General features: G+C 47.2%; 2 protein-coding genes and 1 long non-coding RNA gene across 3 annotated transcripts in view; 2 read left to right on the top strand and 1 right to left on the bottom strand.

The window, feature by feature from the left end:
* Nucleotides 1-6,046, top strand: part of LOC135244474 (nidogen-1-like) — a 24,593-nt gene extending 18,547 nt beyond the window's left edge. The window contains exons 13-18 of the mRNA XM_064316776.1: nucleotides 1,385-1,612; nucleotides 2,126-2,298; nucleotides 4,387-4,513; nucleotides 4,844-5,015; nucleotides 5,313-5,470; nucleotides 5,895-6,046. Coding sequence (XP_064172846.1) covers nucleotides 1,385-1,612; nucleotides 2,126-2,298; nucleotides 4,387-4,513; nucleotides 4,844-5,015; nucleotides 5,313-5,470; nucleotides 5,895-6,022 — 986 coding nt within the window. The 3' untranslated portion in view covers nucleotides 6,023-6,046. The remainder of the gene's footprint in view (nucleotides 1-1,384; nucleotides 1,613-2,125; nucleotides 2,299-4,386; nucleotides 4,514-4,843; nucleotides 5,016-5,312; nucleotides 5,471-5,894) is intronic.
* Nucleotides 6,047-10,414: 4,368 nt separating this feature from the next.
* Nucleotides 10,415-23,147, top strand: pyroxd2 (pyridine nucleotide-disulphide oxidoreductase domain 2). The gene is made up of 16 exons (XM_064316666.1): nucleotides 10,415-10,637; nucleotides 11,307-11,326; nucleotides 12,041-12,134; nucleotides 12,461-12,534; nucleotides 13,291-13,446; nucleotides 15,176-15,329; nucleotides 15,843-15,904; nucleotides 16,774-16,871; nucleotides 17,442-17,583; nucleotides 18,325-18,459; nucleotides 18,602-18,674; nucleotides 19,190-19,346; nucleotides 19,979-20,133; nucleotides 21,220-21,326; nucleotides 22,057-22,177; nucleotides 22,823-23,147. Exons 1-16 carry the CDS (start codon nucleotides 10,517-10,519, stop codon nucleotides 22,891-22,893), a joined length of 1,740 nt encoding a protein of 579 aa, XP_064172736.1. The 5' UTR covers nucleotides 10,415-10,516; the 3' UTR covers nucleotides 22,894-23,147.
* On the bottom strand, nucleotides 23,076-23,342 carry LOC135244416 (uncharacterized). Its single transcript, XR_010326964.1, has 2 exons — nucleotides 23,257-23,342; nucleotides 23,076-23,196 (listed from the first exon to the last, which is right to left on the bottom strand). It is a non-coding gene; the product is annotated as an uncharacterized LOC135244416 (long non-coding RNA).
* Nucleotides 23,343-23,603: the final 261 nt, after the last annotated feature.

Here is a 23,603-nt window from a genome sequence, read left to right as displayed (position 1 = left end):
GTAACTCAGTGCTAACTGTACCTCAGCTCCTCAGTATGCTAACTGAAACTAAGCTCCAGCGAAGCTCGTGTGTGTCTCCGTTAGGCATGGATGTCCCCCCCCCTGCTCCTGAGGCACTGTGAAATATTTCCTCTGAGACCCAGAGGTCGCGCACACTGTACCGGTTACCCCGTCCTCCCCTGGGGCGTGGGGGGATTGGGGGGATCTGCTCAGTTTGATGGGAAACTGCAGTCGGCGTGGGCTGCTTTGGAGAGGTGCGTCTCCAGCCGTTTGGGTGGTAGATGTGGTTGGTCGTGTGGGTTCATTGGTTTTGTGTTTGCAGTTTGTGCTTTGGCATTGTGTGTTTGTTAGTTTGCGTGTTGTGATTTCTGCATTTTTGTGTGTTTGTGGTTTCTTGTGATTCTGCATTGTGTTTGTGTTTGCTGTGTTTCGTGTCCATTTGTGAGTTTGTGTTGTGCTTTGTTGTGTCTGTCATTTGTGATTGTGTTCTGTGCATGTGTTGTGATTGTGATTGTGTGTCTGTGCATTTGTGAGTTTCTGCATGTGTGCATTTGTGAATTTGTGTGTCTGTGCATTTGCGTGTCTGTGCATGTGAGTTGTGCATTGGAGTCTGTGAGCTGTGCATTGGTGGTGCATTCGAAGATGAGGATGTTCGTGAGGGTCTCTGCAGTGAAGGCTGGGAATGGGAAGGTTACGGATTCGCCCTGTGCAGCTCGGTGCTACATTCTGCTCATGTTTCACTCCCACACAGAAGCCTTACATGTGGGAGCTGCCCGCTGTAGTAAATCAGAAAGGAGCGGGAAAACGTGGGATCCTGGTTCTAAAAATCAGGCGCCCTGGGCATGTCTGTGTTCTCTTTTCTCTGTCATTATCTGTGTTCTTTTGTCTCTAAATCTCTGCGTGTAAATTGAAGTGCTTCACCTGTCAACTAGTATGCTTTCTCTGTGTAGATTTGTGCTTCCTCTGCATGTAAATTAGTGCTTTTCTGTGTGTACTGTGTTTTTTGTGTGTAAATGAGCATATTTTTGTGAGTAAATGAGTGTGTTTTTGTGTGTAAATGAGTGTTTTTGTGTGTAAATTAGTGTGTTTTTGTGTGTCAATGAGTGTGTTTTTGTGTGTAAATGAGTGTGTTTTTGTGTGTAAATTAGTGTGTTTTTGTAAGTAAATGAGTGTGTTTTTGTGTGTAAATGAGTGTGTTTTTGTGAGTAAATGAGTGTGTTTTTGTGTGCAAATTAGTGTGTTTTTGTGTGTAAATTAGTGTGTTTTTGAGTGTAAATGAGTGTGTTTTTGAGTGTAAATTAGTGTGTTTTTGAGTGTAAATGAGTCAGGTGTCTTGACTCTGACCCTCGTCATCTCAGCTCTGTTTGTGCTCTTGTCCAATCAGGGCATGAGAAGACCCAGTGTGAGCACCATCGGGACACCGTCCTGGCCTCGTCTGGGGTTGGGCCCCGAGGCCCGAGGCCCCTCCCGGGGCAGTACGTGCCCACGTGCGATGCCCGGGGTGCCTACGAGCCCATGCAGTGCCACGGCAGCACCGGGCAGTGCTGGTGTGTGGGCCGCAATGGTGGCGAGATCCCTGGCACCCGGACAGGGCCGGGCAGCACGCCCATGTGTGAGTGTGACCCCCTCACCCTGCCTACCCGCCTCACCCTCTCACCCCACCTACCCCCTCACCCCACCTACCCGCCTCACCCTGTCTACCCACCTACCCCCTCACCCCCTCACCCCACCTACCCGCCTCAGCCTCTCACCCCACCTACCCCCTCACCCCCTCACCCTGCCTACCCACCTCACCCCCCACCCTCCCCTACCCCCTCACCCCTCACCCTGCCTACCCACCTCACCCCCCACCCTCTAACCCCTCACCCCGCCTACCCACCTCACCCCCTCACCCCACCTACCCCCTCACCCCCTCACCTTGCCTACCTGCCTCACCCCGCCTTCCCACCTCACAGCCCTCACCCTGACCCCCTGCCTCCACCCCCCCCTTCCCCACCTCAACCCCCCTTGCCCCTTATCACTTCAGTGCCTTGGAGAAATGTGTCAGATTTGATGTTTTTTCCTTCTTGTCTCCTTTGTTGACGTGGCCTTTGTGTCTCCATGGCGATGTGCGTGATCCTTGCAGGCATTGATCCGGACGTGCCTCCGGTCCCGGTGGGCCCCACCCCCCGGCCGGATGTGCACCCCCTGCCCCCAGGAACCCACCTGCTGTTCGCCCAGAGCGGCAAGATCGAGCACGTCCCGCTGGAGGGCTACGACGTGAAGAAGGACCAGGCCAAGGCTGTGCTGCACCTGCCCGTAAGAGCCAGTCACGCCCTGCACATAGCCACACCCTGTGGAGCCACGCCCACACTGCCACACCCACACTGCCATGCCCATAGCCACACCCACATAACCACACCCACATAGCCATGCCCTGCAGAGCCATGCCCACACAGCCACACCCCACACAGCCACACCCACATAGCCACGTCCTGTGGAGCCACACCCACACATCCACACCCCACACAGCCACACCCACATAACCACAGCCACGCCCACACAGCCACACCCACACGACCACACCCACACGGCCACGCCCACACTGCCACGCCCACATGACCACACCCACTTAGCCACACCCACATAGCCACGTCCTGTGGAGCCACACCCACACGACCACACCCACACAACCATGCCCACACTGCCACGCCCACACAGCCACACCCACACTGCCATGCCCACACAGCCACACTCACATAACCACACCCACATAGCCATGCCCTGCAGAGCCACGCCCACACAGCCACGCCCACATAGTCATGCCCTGTGGAGCCACTCCCACGCAGCTATGCCATGCAAGCCACACCGACAGGGCCACACACGGACAGCCAAACCCACAAAGCCACACACGGAACCACACCCACATATCCACACATGGAACCACACCCACATATCCACACACGGAACCACACCCACAAAGCCACACATGGAACCACACCCACATATCCACACATGGAACCACACCCACATATCCACACACGGAACCACACCCACAAAGCCACACATGGGACCACATCCACAAAGTCACACACGGAACCACACCCACATATCCACACATGGAACCACACCCACATATCCACACACGGAACCACACCCACATATCCACACATGGAACCACACCCACATATCCACACACGGAACCACACCCACATATCCACACATGGAACCACACCCACATATCCACACACGGAACCACACCCACATATGCACACATGGAACCACACCCACATATCCACACACGGAACCACACCCACATATCCACACACGGAACCACACCCACAAAGCCACACACGGAACCACATCCACAAAGCCACACACGGAACCACACCCACATATCCACACACGGAACCTCACCCACATATCCACACACGGAACCACACCCACATATCCACACACGGAACCACACCCACATATCCACACACGGAACCACACGCACAAAGCCACACACGGAACCACACCCACATATCCACACACGGAACCACACCCACATATCCACACACGGAACCACACCCACATATCCACACACGGAACCACACCCACATATCCACACACGGAACCACACCCACATATCCACACACGGTACCACATCCACAAAGCCACACACGGAACCACATCGACAAAGCCACACACGGAACCACACCCACATATCCACACACGGAACCACACCCACAAAGCCACACACGGAACCACACCCACATATCCACACACGGAACCACACCCACATATCCACACCCACACTCGTATGTCTTTGGTTCCCAAGCGGCAGTCGTCTGAGTGTCTACCGCTGTTTGCCAGAACAAAGCGAAGAGCAAGTTTGCTTTTTCAGTTTTCGTCTGTACAGTCAGGATGCGTACCGCCTGTGAGAGGCCACATTCGTCTGTTTTGGCTTCCGGGGGTGACAGGGAGTGATTTCACAAGGCTGCATTTTTGTGGTTCCCAGCTATGCAGTATGGGCCTGGGACTCGTTTAAACATTTGGCAAAGCTCATCAATGCATCAGCAATATCACAAATTGCGTATTAAAACCGTAAGCCAGTCTGAAAAGGATTTCCTTATTTCACGCAAGACATGTTTTGTTTGCGCTTGGATGGAACTGTAATGTCTAGACTGTTGGAGGGTCATGAAGGAATGCATTTCAGTCATAGCCATTTCAGTCAAGTAGTGTCACATGAATTAGGGGTATTTCAGTTGTGTAGTGTCACATGACTCAGGGTATTTCAGCCGGATAGGGTCACATGACTCGGGTATTTCAGTTGTGTAGTGTCACATGGCTCAGGGTATTTCAGTCATGTAGTCAGTGTCACATTACTCAGGGTCACCCTCATTCCCTACCAATGTTCTCCAGGAGAAAGTGGTGATTGGGGTGGCGTATGACTGTGTGGAGAAGATGGTGTACTGGACTGACATCACAACCCCCGCCATCAGCAGAGCCAGCGTGCAGGGGGGAGAGCCCACGCCCATCATCACTGCAGGTGGGTCACAGGTCACAGGTCAGCGGCCAGAAGCCAGAGGGCAGAGGTCACATTAGATTTGACTGGGCGTCACTGTAGTATCGTGTTGGAGCAGCAACTGTAAGGTTGTAAATTTGATTCCCTGGTGGGCTGCTGCCTTTACATCCGTGAGCAAGATGAATCATCCCCTGTATAAATAGATCATGTGCAGTATAATAAGAATGTTGGCTTCTCTGGATAAGACCACCTACTAAGTGCCCTAAAATAGAGATTAATTTTAGCTGCCTGCCCAGTGTGTTCTGCTGCAGCGCCTCCTACTGGTAAGCATGGAGTGTCTTTGTGCCCTCCCAGACCTAGAAAGCCCTGAGGGCATTGCCGTGGACCACCTGGGCCGGACCCTGTTCTGGACGGACTCCATGCGGGATCGGATCGAGGTGGCCTCTCTGGACGGCACCAAGAGACGCGTGCTGTTCGACACGGACCTCGTCAATCCCCGAGCCATCATCGCTGACCCTGTCCATGGGTGTGTGTGTGTGTGTGTGTGCGTGTGCATGCGTGTGCATGTGTATGCATGTGCTTGTTTGTGTGGGTATGTGTATGTGTGAATGTATATATTAGCTATTTCCTAGTCGTATGATTTGTATATATATAAAATCATATATAAAGTATATAAAGCTGCTGTAATGAATCAGTAAAAATGTGAAGATATTTTCTCATTTTTTTGTCTTCCATAGCACCACTGATGTTCCCTGGTCTCTGTGCCCTGTAAGACTGTCTCTGATTTAACCCTAAAGACCGGCCTCCCTCCTCCCCTCCCCAGGTACCTCTACTGGGCCGACTGGAACCGGCAAGCTCCCAAAATCGAAGCCTCCTACATGGATGGGACCAACCGGAAGGTTCTGGTGAAGGATGACCTGGGGCTGCCCAACGCTTTGACCTATGACCCTCAGAGCTCCCTGCTGTGTTGGGCGGATGCCGGTGCGTTTCTCTGACGGATGGGGGTTAATGCGCTCCACACCCCCTGCCCTCCCAGCATGCTTTGCAGAGCTCCTGCTGCCTTTTTTTGGAGCTCTGTTTTGAAGCGAGGCAAGAAAGGGCACAACATTGGTTTTTTTTTTTTTTTTTAACTTGAGTACATTAATGTCACAGCTGCACTGGGGTTGTCAGAAATCCCTTCATGTTTTTAGAGTTCTGCCGGAATGGGTCTCAGGTTACTGTCTGAAATATGGCCTGTTTATTGAGTGGTTTTTAGCAGCTTTCCTGTAGGCTGGTTGGCTGTTCCCCTGATGGACCTTGCCTGTTGGGGAGCACAGTTGTAACCATTGCAGTGGGGGGTGTCTGTTATGAGTAAAGGTTCAGTAATTTTGGTGGGGTGGGGGCGGGGTGCTTCTTTGGTTTGCAGGGACCCACAAGGTGGAATGCATGAACCCCACCCGCAGCGACCGCAGGACCGTGCTGGAGGGCATTCAGTACCCCTTCTCAATGGTGTCCTTTGGGAAGAACCTCTACTACACCGACTGGAAGAGGTAGGCATTCTCCCAGCATGCTTTGCAGTTCCGGCTGCGGTCCCCTGGCCAGCATATGATGGCATAGCGGGAAACTGCACACTCGTTTCACTACGACAGGCATCCCTGTTGTTTCTGACTTTGGACGCCTTTCTCACGGTAGCAGTTCGGAGTACCCCTTATGGCAGTCGCAGTGGTCCCATGTCCAGGGTTTGGCCCGTTCACTGGGAAGTGCATGATTTTCTCGCTCTAAGTTTGCGGTCGCTGGGCTTCTGATCTCACGTGAGCAGGGTATGTCGAGCAGAACACTGAGCTGATTGAAATGCCCAAGGAGTCCCTGGTCACAGCTGGACAGATGCTTTGCAATATCTCGGATGTTCATGAAGTTTGGAGGTCGATGGTAGGTGCCTTTGTACCAGCGTGATAGTAGATGGGGGGGTTTATGCATTTGCACACCAACTGTGCAGCTGTGCCTGGCAAATAGGAAGGTGACAGTTGTAGAGTCGCGGCTGTAGAGTTGGGAATGCCTTATAGCTAGTGTAAGGTAAGGTGTAGTACATTGTCTGTATGGTGAATGGTAATGGTTTGTATGATGGCTTTTATCAGCCAATTGATCTCTTTTGCCAGAGCGTTGGGGTGTGGACGGGCCAGGGAGCTGTAGGACCACTTCAACGCCCAGAAACGTCGCGGTTTGAAATGGCAATCGTCCACGCCAGACTCAGTCCCTTACTCCTGTACTTCGTCGTCCCTCTCAACAGCCTGGTGGCGCTCTAACAAAAAACGTCTTATTGAGATGCTGCAAGGCCATGACAAACAGCCATTTTTCCTGGTCAGTTCTGCGGGGAATTAGCCCACCCCATAGCCTACAGCTCTTACACAGCAGAGGTCTGTTTCAGATCCTGGACAAGTGTAGAGAAACCCCCCCCCCCCCCGAAAGTGAGACTGCATATCCTCTGCTTTGATGTTCAGCCCCACGTCTGTGGATTCCCCTGACCTCTGACCTCTGACCTCACTGACCTTTAAACTCATAACTAAAATTGGACTTGAGTGGGTCCATCCCTTTAGTATTCCCAGGTGGGGAAAATGTTTGACATCTCGACCCCAAAACCGCTGCAGAGGAAATAATCTGAAAAGCAGATTCCCCTCAAACTAGAAGCAGAGAGAGGGACAGCGGGTGGAGGCTGGGGTTGTGTTGGCTAGTGGAGGTTGAGGTTGTATTGGCTGGAGAGGAGGTTGGGTTTGTATTGGCTGGTGGAGGTTGGGCTTGTGTTGGCTGGGTGGAGGTTGGGGTTGTGTTGGCTGGGTGCAGGTTGTGGTTGTGGTGGCAGATTAGAGGTTGATGTTCTGATGGTGGATTTGAGGCTGGGGTTGTGATAGTGGATTGGGGGCTGGGGTTGTGATGGTGGAGTGGAGGCTGGGGTTGTCATGGTGGATTGGGGGTTGGGGTTGTGATGGTGGATTGGAGATTGGGGTTAGATGGTGGATTGGGGTGGTGATGGTGGATTGGAGGTTGGGGTTGCGATGGTGGATTGGAGGTTGGGGTTGTGATGGTGGATTGGGAGTTGGGGTTCTGATGGTGGATTGGAGATTGGGGTTGTGATGGTGGATTGGGGTGGTGATGGTGGATTGGAGGTTGGGGTTGTGATGGTGGATTGGGGTGGTGATGGTGGATTGGAGGTTGGGGTTGTGATGGTGGATTGGAGGTTGGGGTTGTGATGATGGATTGGGGGTTGGGGTTGTGATGGTGGGTTGGGGGTTGGGGTTGTGATGGTAGATTGGAGGTTGGGCTCACATCTGGGCTCACGGTCCCTTATCCTGATTTGGCCAGACTCATTCTTGGCTCAGTTTAATGTTTTTTTTTTTCCCCCACAAAGCTACAGATGCTGTCCAGCAAGCTTTATTTATCTAATTAAAATCACGAATGGCCTGAAAATGACTCCATTCTACGGCCTTATATACAGTCAGTGATCTGTGTTTAAGCAATGAGTTCTGTGTTTCAGTAGTGATCTGTGTTTGAGCATTGGGTTTGGTTTGAGCAGTGAGCTCTATGAGCAGTAATCTGTTTGAGCAGTGGTCTGTGTGTTTGAGCAGGGGGCTCGCTGTCTGACCACTGATGAAAACATGAAACATTCTGTATTCCTTGTTAGGAAACCGCAGATTTTCTTCTCTAATCAGGCGGATGTCTGCCAGACATTTTGAGCCGTCCTTCTGAAGCTGTTGTTTACTGAGTCATTTTGAGACAGCCTTTTTTTTTTTTTTTTTTTTGCATGTGAGCAAGCATTTGTTTGTTTTCAGTTTTCTTTCTGTTTGAATTGCAATGTGAACTCTTCTCCTCAGGGCGAAACTATTGCGCGGTCAACAACGGGGGCTGCACACATTTGTGTCTAGCGACCCCTAGTGGCCGCTCATGCCTGTGTCCCGACAATGCCATCGGAGTGAGCTGTGTGGAGCGAGAGGGTCGGTACTGAAGAGGAGGACAGATGGACAGACAGACAGAGAGACAGGCAGGTGTTCTCTACTGAGGGTCCAATCCGGGCGTTGCTCCTGCACCCCGTTTCTGGTGCTGAACCAACTGTCACTGGTCGCTATAGTTACTCAATAAGCCACTGAACACCAGAGAGGGACCACAGTGTTTAAGGATGTCATTTCTTCTGTAATCACACTACTTATATTTTAATTAAAAAAAGTGATTTCCTTCAAGTTCCTTACTCCCCTTATAAAATTTAGATTATTGATTTTTTTTTTTTTGTCACTGTAAATAAATTAAATGTTGTCTGAGTGTTCTGATTTTGTGGTGCTCATATGTGGGGGGGGGGGGATTGTTTAGATTTTGAGGAACTACTGTGAAGTTTGTCCTCAAAAGCAGAATGTAAAACCGCACCCAGAGAACAGACTGCTCTGTGCCCCCTACACCCATCCCCCCGCCCCGCCCCACCCCCCACCCCCTCACGTCTGCTTTTAAAATGTTTCCCTGGAGATAATTGCAAAATTGCCGTGAAGTTTTTACAAGCGGTGGACCGACTGTATTAGCATCCGAAAACACGAGAGACGTTTACATTCTGTACAGCTATCCAATAAAACACTGTTTTTTTTTAAAAAAACACACGTGCTTTGTGTTTGTTCTGCCTTTCTATAATACATACTGCTGCTTAATAAATCAGTCATTTTTATTAAGGGTGTGATGCATGTGATCTGCAGCCATTCTGCTACAGCACAATGTCAGGCTGATACCCCTTGGAGGATAACCATCGAAAAGTCAAGTTTAAATCCCTGCAGGTCACATGACGGCAACAAACCGGTGGCTTTACACCACAGGTAACCGACCCTGCGTCGTGGATTCTACCTTTAATGAAGACAATAATTTAGCCAGGTCACAGAGCAATTTAGCAACACACTCTTTATTTGATGAAATGGGAGAAACCGTTCAAGCACTTCATCACAGAGCTCGAGAAGAGAATCTCAAACTTCTGTTTACACCTCTCTCCTTTATATCTCTCTCAAACGGCCCTTGGACAGGCCTTGGTATGACAGTCGCCCATTTCTTTATGTTTTTCTGAGGAACTTTGTTGGTTCCTTCAGAAACCTTGACCAAACGCCTAGTTCACTGGGGTTCTTCTTATCAGAACAGCTTGTCCTCTTTTGATATTATACACAGTATATGCAGCTTTTCACACACGCTTTTGATCAAGAAGTGACATTTTGCACACAATGGTTATATATCCAGTAACCTTATACCGCGTGGTTATATGCTTAGCAAATGTACATTTAACTATGCAAACAATTATTAGGAAGATGCTTTTATCCAAAGCTATGTACAATAAGTCCATACCGAAGGTCATTGGAACAACTACAAAACACAGGTCCAATAAGGTACAATACTCAAGTCAAACTAGGAGGCATGACAAGCAAGATACAAAGTACAATATAAGTTCTGGAAGGAGGTATATGTAACATGACATCTTCCGATATAAAATTATTTTTTTTAATCATATTTGTGAACACAATTTTCTGAACAAAATACTGCTACTACTACTAATACTAATAATAATAATAATAATGCATTTTATTCATGTGCTTTTCTTACAACACCCAAAGCATTGGATCATTTTTAATTAATTAATTTTTTTCACAATTTTAGGTTAGCCTACGTGGTGATATGATAAAACAGAAACATCCTTAAAAAATTAACTCCATATTTCCCTTAATTCATGTACAGCATGCGTACGAGGATATTTGTCCTCCTCGACTTCATTTCTTGTTATATCAACATTAATATGCAACAGAATTCACGAGAGACGTAAATATATACAACAGCACTCAGTGCTCAGCTACGTGTTTTGGTGCTCCTTGAAAGCGGTATTGGACAGCTGCTCGTCCAATATTTTGTCAGAAACAGATGTCTGCTAATTTGGGCGGAGCTAGGCTTACAAATATGTAACTACGAGTCGAAGGTCGCCGCTCGGAAAGTACCGCGAGGGAAGAGTTGCCGAGGCGCGGCAGAGTGTCGGTGAAGTTCGCCATGGCCACTGCAGTTAGCACTGGCCGTGCATGGCGGTCCGTCTCCGGTTTAGGGGCCGTCACAAGGGCTTGTCACGCGACAGCGCTCAGAACACAGTATGACGCGCTGGTCATCGGAGGAGGTAACGACAGTTAAATCTACGATGTGGGCACAGAGTTTAATCTGTTTTCGCGCAATTTCTTGCGACTGTATAGTCAGAAAGTCAGTGTAAAAAATAAAGCGCGCTTAATGACGGATGATATCGAGCTGCTGTTGAAATAATTACCACCTGAGTGATACGGCTCTGTGTGCTGTGTCCCCAATATTTTCAGCGACCACTGGATAAGAAAAAAAAAACAGCGCGTGGCCTACTCGCATTTTTCTCTTTATAACTTTATTCGCTGCAGGAGTTCCCACTATGCCGTGTGTAAAGCCAGCTGCCTTCTCCATTCTCGCACAATCGTGCACTTTGAACTGTAGTTTGAGGAGTGAACAACATTCATTTGCTGGTGATCTAATACACCGATTGCACACAGACCGCTGAAATGCGAATGTAAAATAAATAACAGGCAATTACATGCGTCCAAGGGCACGCGCACAACGTCAGTAATGGTGTTTTACGCACATGCTCATTATCCAGTCTGCGTTGTTTTTTGTTGTTGGTTTTTTCTGTCCTTCGGCTCGTTTCGAGGAACAGTTTCGTGAAACGTCGCAGACTCCCAAGAATGGCAGCTGCTGATCCGATCAGATCCGCTGTCCCCCACTTCTCGCATATCTATGAACACCCACTGTACTATTTATTTCTTTACAGGTCACAATGGACTGGTCGCGGTAAGTTTTCCCATTTTTATTTGTTACTGTTAAGATACAAAAACATGAAAGTAATTACACAAGTTACTCAAAAGTGCAAAGCAGTATCACATTTTAAATGACCAGTAGTTTGCAGTTGACTTAAACACACTTTTTGGTTAAAATTATAACGAGCTAGCTCATAAAATAGTTAAAGTTTAATGTATTTATTCTGCCAGCATGCAGAATCGTAGGTCAAAACTTAGCAGAAGCATTTTTGGCAGGAGTTACTGTGAGCCTTATAGGGTCTGTGTGCACCAGCCTTTCGCTATGTGATCTAGGCATTTTTAAGTTGTGGTGGTTGTGCCTGTCTTAATGAGCTGGGTTGGGGTGAATGTGTCTGTGTTTATTAGTTGGGGTGAATGTACCTGTTTTATTGAGTTGAGTTGGGGTGAGTGTGTCTGTGTTTATTAGTTGGGGTGGATGTCCCTGTCCGTATGAGTTGGGGTGGATGTCCCTGTCCGTATGAGTTGGGGTGGATGTCCCTGTCCGTATGAGTTGGGGTGGATGTCCCTGTCCGTATGAGTTGGGGTGGATGTCCCTGTCTGTATGAGTTGGGGTGGATGTCCCTGTCTGTATGAGTTGGGGTGGATGTCCCTGTCTGTATGAGTTGGGGTGGATGTACTTCAGATATTCGGGGTTCCCCAGGTGCGTGTGTTCAGCAGGTGTGTGTGTGTGTGTGTGTGCGTTTCCCAGGCAGCGTACCTTCAGAAAGGTGGCGTGAACACGGCTGTGCTGGAGCGTAGACATGTGCTGGGCGGAGCCGCTGTTTCCGAGGAGATCATTCCAGGTAAGGCCCGCTCTGTAGCTCATTAATAATTAATGTTTTAGAGGAGATGATCCCAGCTAAGGCCCACTCTGTAGCTCATTAATAATTAATGTTTTAGAGGAGATGATTCCAGCTAAGGCCCACTCTGTAGCTCATTAATAATTAATGTTTCAGAGGAGATCGTTCAAGGTAAAGCCCACCCTTTAGCTTATTAATAATCAACGCAGAACACTTTTAAATTCGCTATGGAGACGTGGGAGACTGACTGGCTGGGAGACAGGTGCATGCTGCCTGGATTCTCCTGATTGGTCCAGTCCCAGTGCATAATTCCAGGCCTCTGCTTTCAGGCTTCCATTTTTCCCGGGCATCCTACGTGCTCAGCCTGCTCAGACCCCACATCTACAGGGACCTGGAGCTGAGAGTGAGCCCCCAGACCAACGTCCCGTCCAAACACTGACCCAACATCCTGCCAAACACTGACCCAACATCCTGCCAAACACTGACCCAACATCCTGCCAAACACTGACCCAACACCCCACCAAACACTGACCCAACATCCCGCCAAACACTGACCCAACATCCTGCCAAACACTGACCCAACATCCTGCCAAACACTGACCCAACATCCTGCCAAACACTAGTCCAAAATCTCGCCAAACATTGCTTCATTTTACATAGGTGACGGTGGTGTGGAAACTTTTTCATCCAGGGGAAAATAGGTCACCTGTTTGGGGTGCAACTCTTATAAAATTATATTTCATTGCTGAAATGTCTGTGTAGCAGAAAAGATCACAAGCATCATTTTCAATGAGGTTGATGGCAAAATAACCTAACAAGCAGTAGTTGTTTGATGATCAAATTAAGTAATACACAGAGGTAACTGATAATCCCGTTGTTCAAGTTTCACATTTGAGTTCAGCTGTGAGTGTAATAAGCTTTTGGTCCGATTCCTTTGTAAGACTGCATCTCTCTCTCTCTCTCAAGTTCATTTCAAGTTTCTTTATTTCCTAGTTTCTTTATTTTTATTTTTTTTTAAATTATGGATGTGTAATAATAATAAGAAGAAAAATAAACAAATAATAATAATAATAATCACAGTGAAAATATATTCACAACAACTGGTCTCTCTCTCTCTCTCTTTCTCTCTCTCCCCCCCCCCCCCCCCCCGCCCCCTCAGAAACATGGGCTTAAAGTGTACATGCGGGACCCTCACGCTTTTACCCCCATGCTGGAGGAGGGGGTGGGGGGCCGCCCCCCCAGGTCTCTGCTGCTGTGGTCAGACATGGATCAGAACCTGCGTGAGATCGGGAAGTTTTCGGAGAGAGACGCCCAGGCAAGTGCCACTCGGTCTGTGCAAGGCTGCTGTGACCCAGGCATGGGGGGGGAGGGGGGGAGGGGGGGGGTGGTGGTTCTATCTCAATTCATCGTGCTAATGGGTTAACAGCACATTCTGGCAAACATGCTGATCTGCACACCCTGCAGCCAAGGGCCTACCTTCACTTTGAATATTGAAATGCACAGGCCTCAAGAACTGTAACCCTGTAAGGGGGTCAGGAAAGGCATTCCCCACCGGAAGACATTTTTTTAAAAATAACTTTTTGTGAAAGTATCAATTCTGGGGGGGAATTATAAGGGCTAAATACTTACAGATCAGTGCAGAGTACTTATCAGTGTATCCCAATGACAACATGAAATCCACATGAAACATTGTTATTTCATGAAATTATTAATCTCATCATCATGCTATATTATTGGAGGGGGGTGGGGGGGTGGGGTGGGGGTGAGTTATGTGGCCAGTTTTGTAAATTTTAAAATTTGTAAAATTTATTTGTTTCATGAAAATGGTTACATCAAGGTGGTTGAATAGTTTAAAATCCAACTATTTCTTAGAAAGGAAATATGCTTTAGAACTAGGAAAGCCCTTTATCAGTCTGTTTTTTTAAACACCTCACATGTGCACACCAGTGCCTTATGACATGAAACTGTACAGCAATACCAGAACTTCACAGGAACTCATATTTTTCACCAGCACTTCAAAAAAAACAGGACTGTGGAGTAGGATTAATATCTGAATTATGTGTGTGTGTTAACGTGAGGTCAGAATGTACGGAAGTTAAGGTTCATAAGGGCTGAGAGTCTGTGGTCATTGTGGTTATTTCTGTAGGAAACCCTGAAAAGTGCCAAACTCTGAGTGCTGTGTAGGTATGGGGCATGCCCCCCCAAGGCATAACTTTGGTGAGATGGCATAACTGCCATCCCAATATTTGAATGGACTTGGCACTTTGCTGCTAATGAAACTGACACGTGTGCAATCATTTTAACTTATTTTTTTCTGCGTGAAGTGGGTATGCATTTATTCAATGTGTGGATTCTAAGGGAAGGGTTTGTTTTATGAATCCAGGAAGTCTGCCTTTGTCTAATTTATGTTCTGTGAGCAACTTCCTAACAACTGCTAAGCTGACGTGACAGTAAGGTATTGAATTAAATTCACTAAACTGTTACTGCCTGCAGCATGTGGAATAAAAAAATTATTGTATTTGTTGTTTGTGAATGGCCAGATGGGACGAATTAACCTTTTTTATAAATTTTATTAAACCATGTTAAATTTTCTTTGCACGCTGGCGTGTGGGCGATGTATCCTGGTTATGCTGTACTTTACAGGCCAGTCTGTGTTTTGGTGCGTAGCTGTTTCCTGGTTATGCTGTACTTTACAGGCCAGTCTGTGTTTTGGTGCGTAGCTGTTTCCTGGTTATGCTGTACTTTACAGGCCAGTCTGTGGTTTTGGTGCGTAGCTGTTTCCTGGTTATGCTGTACTTTACAGGCCAGTCTGTGTTTTGGTGCGTAGCTGTTTCCTGGTTATGCTGTACTTTACAGGCCAGTCTGTGTTTTGGTGCGTAGCTGTTTCCTGGTTATGCTGTACTTTACAGGCCAGTCTGTGTTTTGGTCCGTAGCTGTTTCCTGGTTATGCTGTACTTTACAGGCCAGTCTGTGTTTTGGTCCGTAGCCGTTTCCTGGTTCTGCCATAAGGTTGTGTGTCTCGTGTTTCGCGTCTTCCTCTCCAGGCCTATCCCGCCTTTAACACTCACCTGGAGAAGCTGGCAGGCGCCATTCACCCCCTGCTGGACGCGCCCCCGGTGGACATTCTTGGGGTCACCCAGGGGCCCCTGAGGAGACGGCTAGCTGCCCTTAGGACCCTGAGCCCCCTGATAAAGTCCGGTACTGAGGCGATACAGTCAGACACGCACACAGCAAAATTGCCCAGTGTTAATTTGACTCTGGACCATAGCAGGATCACATGTCATTCTTAAAGTGTTGATTTAACACTACATTTCACTGAGTATCCGCATGGACCCCAAGGCCCTTGATATAGGTGATGGGGAGTCAGATTTCCACATTGTGGTAAATTGGACAATGTTTTCAATTCAAACTTAATTTTTCCTGATAATTTGCTTTTGGCTCTGACCACAATTTTTGGATGTGTGTGTGATAAATTTTGGTTGAAGGTTCGTGAGAATTTTGTGTGTTTCAATGCTATTTTTCTAGTATATTTTCTCCTACAATTTTATCTTATAATTGTTTCTTATACATTTCAGGAGCACTAAATGACAGTTCTGAGATGGTCTCTGTCCTTGGCCATGTAAAACATGGCACATCACTTTCACAATTCCCTTACTCTAGGAGGAAGAATGTCAAACTTGACGCAATTTGCCATTGTGTTTTCTTAAAAAGGGTTTAAACTGGGAAAGAACATTCCTGACTTCTATGAGCTGATAACTGCACCAATACTAAAGGTTTGTAAAGGTTAGCTGATTTTAAACTGATCTACTTTTATTGTTTTTTTGTGCCATTCTTTCATCCCTGGTCTGAGAGAGCTGTGATGTTGGATCAGGTGGATGTGCTGATTTTGATTAAATTCATGAAACATACAAAAATATATGCCTTTTCATAGTTATTGCATTATTAAAATAATTAACGATATATTGTGAAACACATTTTCTGAAAGGGAGTACAATAATAAATATTATGCCTTTAAGAAATGTATAGGTTCATACATTGGATGCTACTGTTTTTGGCATGGGATCCTCTTTCAACAAATGTGTTTAGCATTACCCTGAGTTAGCGCTTTGTGACTGTCTGTGCAGTTAGCATTTCCCAGACTTAGCGCTTTGTGACTGTTTGTGCTATTAGCATCACCCTGAGTTAGCGCTTTGTGACTGTCTGTGCTGTTAGCATCTCCCTGAGTTAGGGCTTTGTGACTGTCTATGCTGTTAGCATCACCCTGAGTTAGCGCTTTGTGACTGTCTGTGCTATTAGCATCACCCTGAGTTAGCGCTTTGTGACTGTCTGTGCTGTTAGCATCACCCTGAGTTAGCGCTTTGTGACTGTCTGTGCTGTTAGCATCTCCCTGAGTTAGCGCTTTGTGACTGTCTGTGCTATTAGCATCACCGTGAGTTAGCGCTTTGTGACTGTCTGTGCTATTAGCATCACCGTGAGTTAGCGCTTTGTGACTGTCTGTGCTGTTAGCATCACCCTGAGTTAGCGCTTTGTGACTGTCTGTGCTGTTAGCATCACCCTGAGTTAGCGCTTTGTGACTGTCTGTGCTATTAGTGTCTCCTTGAGTTAGCGCTTTGTGACTGTCTGTGCTGTTCCTGGCCTGCAGATTCTGAACCGCTGGTTTGAGTCGGAGCCCCTAAGAGCCACGCTGGCTACGGACGCTGTGATTGGAGCCATGACCAGCCCCTATAACCCTGGTAGCGGGTGAGCACCGTTTTATGACCAGCTCTAGTAACCCTGGTAACAGGCGAGAGTGTTTATGACCAGCTAGTATCCCTGGTGAAGGGTGGGGAGGCGATCATTATGAACATAATACAAGGCTCTTTGTTTATACATATATATATGATCTATGGAACGAGCAAAGCTGGACATTTTTGTGAATTTTGTAATCCCGCATAGATGGATATTATTGGTTGAAGAAGGAAGAAATGTCTGGTAAAAGAGGACATCTGGTCAGCCTATGAGATGCATATCGGAGAAGTGAAAGAGATCTGATTATGGATCTGATTCAGACTGCCTGTCTAAACAAAGATTAATGCGACAATTAGATTTTAAGTCTGCACAAGACTTGTGGGAAGTCTGCGTCTCAGCTCAGCCGTGGGAACTGAGATGTGGACTTAGAGTAGGTGGCAGTGAAATTCTATGCAAAGTAAGATGGGCTAAATGTAGATCAGTGACCTGTGACCTTATGTCCAGCTGAAGTCCTGTGGTGCTGGTTTAATGTGGACGTGTGTCATACTGTGTGTTTTTTTTTGTTGTCCCCACCTCTCCCAGGTACGTTCTCCTGCACCATGTCATGGGCGAGCTGGAGAAGAAGAAAGGGGCGTGGGGCTACGTGGAGGGCGGAATGGGAGGCGTGTCCAAGTCCATCGCCAATTCGGCTCGCGCCCACGGAGCTGCCATCTTCACTGAGCAGGTACCGCTTCCAGGTCAGAGGTCACTGCTGAAGGAATGGTCTTTTCGACAGCTTTAAAAGGGAACTCTACCCTTGTTATTTTGTACGTTCTGTTTTATCCCCAGAATAATTGGAGTGACCTGTGTGTAATGCATCTGAACTTTCTTTTGTATCTCCAAAAGATGTGATGATGTTGTTGGGATATAACTCCTCCTCTTCTTATTATTTAAGTGACTGAAGGTGTCTTTTGAATTGGAGAATGACAGATTTGTCACCTCTAAATGTTAATCTCAGTATTTATGAATTTACAATGGAAATTGTAAGATGTAACCTAAGGTTTGGAGTCTGATGTCAGTTTCTTCTGCGCTGTACACTCCTCAAAATTTTCTGAATCTGTTCTCTACATTAGGGGAAAGGGAGGACTTATACTCGGGTGACATTGTTTGGAGTAGGGCTCCATACTGTACATTCCTTTGTCATGGGCTGTACATGTGACACGTTATGTGACCAACATATTAAATAATGAGTTTTGGCTGAAGCTCCCCTTCTGGAGAAGGGGAAAACATTTTCCTGACTTTCTGTCTCTTGCTTTATTTCTGTCTTATTTTCTGTCACTTGTCACTTGTTTATACATTTCTTCAGGAAAGCGGCCTTGTTTGTGGCAACCAGCCTAGTTCCTGCAGCTGCCTTGTGGCCATCTGAATGGAACGGTAGTGTCATTCAGTGAATTCCCCTTACTTCAACTCTGTGTTGTCTTATCAGGAGGTGGAGCAGGTTTTGATCGGTCAAGATGGCCGCGCCGAAGGTGTCGTGCTGAAAGACGGGTCTGAAGTGCACAGTAAAGTCGTTCTGTCTAATGCCACTCCGTACGTCACCTTCAAAAAGCTCACTCCGCAGGTGAGGTCATCTGTGAACTGCACTTCACCGCCTTTTTCCTGGAGGGAAGTCGTTTAATTTGAACCCTTAACTGTTACTGTTGTCTAGGTGATGCTTCTTTGAGGCCCAGCTCATTTGACTCATTTGTTTTAAATGCTCGCAGGGGTCCCTGCCTCCAGAGTTCATAAAAGCCATATCTCAGATTGACTACACCTCTCCCGTCACCAAGATCAACGGTCAGTTCGGTTCTCATATCAGCTGCTTCAGTACATTGTCACAGTGCTGATGGAGCTGTTAGAAAGTATATGTCATGATTGTTCTACATGGCGTTCTACATGGTTGTTCTACTTTGTTTCTGTAGCATTTTAGTGTTACACATGTACCTCCTGTACCACTTATCTTACCTTCATCCAGAACTGATTTTTTACTCTTATCATTATCTTCATATTGTAGCTTGGTGTCATGCCTCCTAGTTTGACTTAATTTTACTCTCTGACCTAGTCTGTGCTTACTGTGTGAACTGGACTGAATGTGTTCCTGGCTATGAATAACTGTTACATAATGAGTACTGTACCTTATCTGACCTGTGTTTTGTAGTTGTTCCAATCACTTCCGGGATGCACTTATTGTACATCCCTTTGGATAAAGGCGTCTGACAAATAAATGTAATGTAACGGTTGTGTGACTCACTGGGCGGCCGGACAGACCCAGAATGCCCGTGTGACTCTCTCCTCTCTGACTCGTCGGACAGTTGCTCTGGACCGGCTGCCTAATTTCCTGGCTGCCCCCAACGCTCGGGACGGGACCCCCGGCCCGCACCACCAGTGCTCCATTCACCTGAACTGCGAGAGCGTGGACGTGCTGGAGGCGGCCTATCGGGAGGCGAAGCAGGGCCGCCCGTCTACACGGTCAGTCACTAATCGCCGAGCCCGGTTCGCGTCAGAACAGGGGTGCTGGGGGACTCATCCGGGTAAGGCGTTGTTCTAGAGCAGCGGCAACCAGCCCAGTTCCTGGAGATCTACCAACCTCTAGGCTTTCATTTCAACCCTAATTTGGCACACTTGACTCTACTAATTTGCATCTCACTGAGTTGTTGAATGAGACGTGCTTTGTTTAGGGTTGGAGTGAATAACTTCAGGACGGTATGGTAGATCTCCAGGAACAGGGCTGGGCAGCCGTGCTCTAACATGTCTCGTTATCCGAAGACTCCTTGTTTTGAACCTGCCTAAAGGGGCTGAAGAGCATGTTTAAATGATTAAACTGTTGTCTTTTTTTTTGTATTAATTCGACTTAATATAATTCTTAGATCATATTCATTAGACGTACTGTAATTCTGAGATAATAATCATTACATTTAAAAGTTTTCATAAGACTTCAGGCAAATCTTTTGTAATATTCATTAGACAACATTATGTAAGTTCAAATTAATTTGGTTATGAGGCCTTACCAGCAGCTCTGATAAATGTAACTTGCCTTGTTTTTGCACTTTGTTTATCTCCTGTCATGGCTGCTGATGTTTGTCCTGCCTGCTGCCCCCCAGGCCCATGTTGGAGATGTGCATCCCCTCTGTGCTGGATCCCACTCTGGCGCCCCCTGGCTGCCATGTTGTGTCTGTCTTCACGCAGTTCACTCCTTATTGGCTGGAGGGGGAGCGGGCTTGGACAGAGGCGGACAGAGAACAGTTTGCGAACACCGGTAGGGGACTGACATCGTAATTTTCCCATTGCTCAAACAGTACATCGGAGTCAGGAACGTTGGTCACTCCCATAGAATGTACCCACCGATTACTTCTCACCACGCTGACAACCACCCCATCTTCTGAGCACAGGTGCCCCCACTACCCCTCCCAGGGTCCAGGTGTCTGCTATCAGTCCCAGGGTTAGTTGGCGGCCAAGACCTTGAAGCAACAACGTCAGTTACACATTGGCCTCAAAACATTATTGAAGGAATGAAAACAAGAGATTCAGGATGTATAGTCACAAAGAAACATGTACTGTAAGGCATTACACCTCTGGCCAAAGGCTCTGGGTTAGAGTTGATCCATGCTTTGCTGCTATAACAACCTCCACTCTTCTGGGAAAGCTTTATATTAGATGTTGGTTTTCCAATTTATCCCAAAGGTGTTGGATGGGGTTGAGGTCAGGGCTCTGTGCAGGCCAGTCAAATTCTTCCACACTGTTCTCAGCAAAACTATTTCTATGTGGACCTCACTGTGTGCCCGGGGGCATTGTCATGCTTAAACAGGAAACGGCACAGAATCATCTAGAATGTGATTGTATGCTGTAGCATTAAGATTTCCCTTCAATGGAAGTAACGGACCTAGCCCAAACCATGGAAACAGCGCCAGACCAAGGCGATTAACACTTAGCACTTGACACTGAACACTTGACATGTAATACTTACCACTTAACACTTGTAACGCTCAGCTAGGCACGCAGCCAGTTTTATGTTGTGTTCGGAGCCAATTGTGAAGATATTTGAAATAGAACTCTTGCACAGTAAACCACATAATACAGACCTCTTGGGTGGATCAAGCATGTAGAGAATCAAAATAACATTGGTGAAACACTTTTGCAACAGATTGCACCCGTTTTTTCAGTTCACCATAAACAACTGAATCACCAAATTACATTTCCGGCACAGATTGAATGTGGCAGGAGCATTGAGATCAGAAATCCGCTGTTTGTTCAAGGTCAGTTCATGACAGTGTCAGGTCGAGGTGGGTGTACTGTAGATGAGCTATACGTGGTGATGTCACCCCTGTTCTTGTGTCCTCCACAGTGTTTGACTGGATCGAAAGATATGCTCCTGGGTTCAAAAGCTCCATAGTGGGCAAAGAGGTGCTGGCTCCCCCTGACCTGGAGCGGATTTTTGGCCTGACTGGGGGGGTGAGTGTCAGGGTTCGAGGCTGGTCACCGTGGAAGTAATTTATCTCTGAAGCTAAACAGGTTTATGGCTGAGGCCTACGAACAGGTGAGAGATAAGGACACGTTACTATTGGGAAGCTTGGCGAACTGAAAATAGGCTTACGATCCTGCGATCGCTGTGTTTTGATAAGGCTGTGACTCTGCATATTGAAGATCCTTCCTCTCTGTGCGTGTGATATGGATGACGACATTGATGGAATTATTATGCGACTTTAGGATAGCAGCTCATGGGGTTTAATGCTAAGATCAAAAGCACCTATTCTAGCAGTTTGTGGGACATATAAAGCACAACATCTCATCTGAATTTGTTCTTTGGTACAATCAAAATATGTGTGTTTGGAAACAAGTGTGAAGTGTAAAGTGTAAATTGACTTTGCATAAATAATAAAGTATTAAGTACTTTACAGACCTCATATTAACGACAAAATGTTTGCCTGTAGAATTAGCCTATAGGCCTGCACATGTTTCATGAATCCCATGCAGGAAATTTTCTTGCGAACAAAAGTAAGAAATTAAGAAAAGTTTTGTGAATGAGGCCCATTGTCTCTGTCTCAGATAAATTAACGTAGAAGCTAAAATAGTGTGTGATTTTTATTATGGAAATAGCTGAAAAAGAGTACAGTGCTTTCCAAAAATGTGTTTCAAGATTAGTCAGCTTCATGATTTTTTAACTGCAGCCGTCTCCTCACAGAATATTTTTCATGGCGCAATGTCATTGGACCAGCTCTATCTGGCACGACCTTTGCCCTCCCTCTCAGACTACCGCACACCAATCAGAGGCCTTTATCTGTGTGGCAGTGGAAGTCACCCAGGTCTGTTCTTGCATAATTGTTTGTCTACGTACGTTGTGTTTTTGCAAAACAAACATTTGCTTGTGATATTTATAGTTCAGGTGTCATAACATCTTCAAAGCTTTGCGCCTTTATATTTACATTGATATCCTTCCAGGCATTTGTTTTGCATTAGGAGTGCTAGTGTGCCTCGGGGGTAAGCAGAGGTGTGTCTCCTCATGCAGATAGCACTGGACAGTACAGTGGTTTTCCCAGCAGTCTAAATTCAAAAACTATGGTGCGTTTTCCGCACCAAGTGGTATGCGATGGGTCACACGACAAAAATGGCATAAGAGCAACCAAAACTTGTGTTATTACTGTTTTCACTGCTGCACAACCAATTGCCCCTCTTGGGACAAATAAAGTTCTACTTGACTTGACTTGACTTGAAAACGGAAGCGCACATTCCCAGTCTTCTCATTCTACATCTTTCTCAACTGTTAATCGCGATAGTTGATAACTGATATTTGCTGCCACCTACTGTTCTGGAATGTAATCGTCTTTAAAGAGTGCACATTAATCTTTCAAGCCCAATGAGAAGGGACACTATAAGGCTTTATGTGCCCCTCTGCTTTAAATGTGTAAGTAAGTTTTTAACGCTCGCATGTGACCCTCCCTGTTTTCCAGGCGGGGGTGTGATGGGGTCTTCAGGATGGAATGCTGCTATGACCGTCCTCACAGACCTGCGCAGGGGCTGAGCGAGATGAGCAAGGGGGGGTTGGGGGGTGGGGGTGGGGGGGGTGTGTGGTTCTGCAGCCCCACTCACCAGCTGCCCCAGAGCTTCCCTGCTTCACTACACCCTCCTCCCTCCCCCCCAACTGATTCTGCACTTATAGAGGCAGCTAAACTCACGGGGCATGCACATGCACACATGCACCTACACACACACATGCACACGTACACATGCACCTGCACACACACATGCACACGTATACATGCACCAGCACACACACATGCTTGTACACATAAACCTGCACACACACATGCATGTACACATACACCTGCACACACACATGCATGTACACATACACCTGCACACACACATGCATGTACACATACACTTGCACACACACCTGTACACACATACGCACACACTGACACCGATTCAGATGACCGTCCTCTCTGAACTAGATTGTGAGGATGTGTTCTACAGATCTCCATAGGCTGGAATTGGCTAACCCTACCTACAAAACCCTGCTGACCCTCAAAGTCAGTGCTACTCCGGGGCACCCCCTAGTGACCCCCAAAGCCAACCCAACTCTGGGGCTCTCCCTGCTGACCCCCAAAGTAAGCCCAACTCTGGGGCGCCCCCTACTGACCCCTAAAGTCAGCACTACTTTGTGGCGCTCCAGTGGACCCTGGGGTCTCCTCTGACCCCTAAAGTCAGCACTACTTTGGGGCGCTCCCT

This window comes from Anguilla rostrata, chromosome 18 (assembly GCF_018555375.3).
Source record: "Anguilla rostrata isolate EN2019 chromosome 18, ASM1855537v3, whole genome shotgun sequence".
Taxonomy (NCBI): domain Eukaryota; kingdom Metazoa; phylum Chordata; class Actinopteri; order Anguilliformes; family Anguillidae; genus Anguilla; species Anguilla rostrata.
This window is presented reverse-complemented; position numbering and strand designations above follow the sequence as displayed.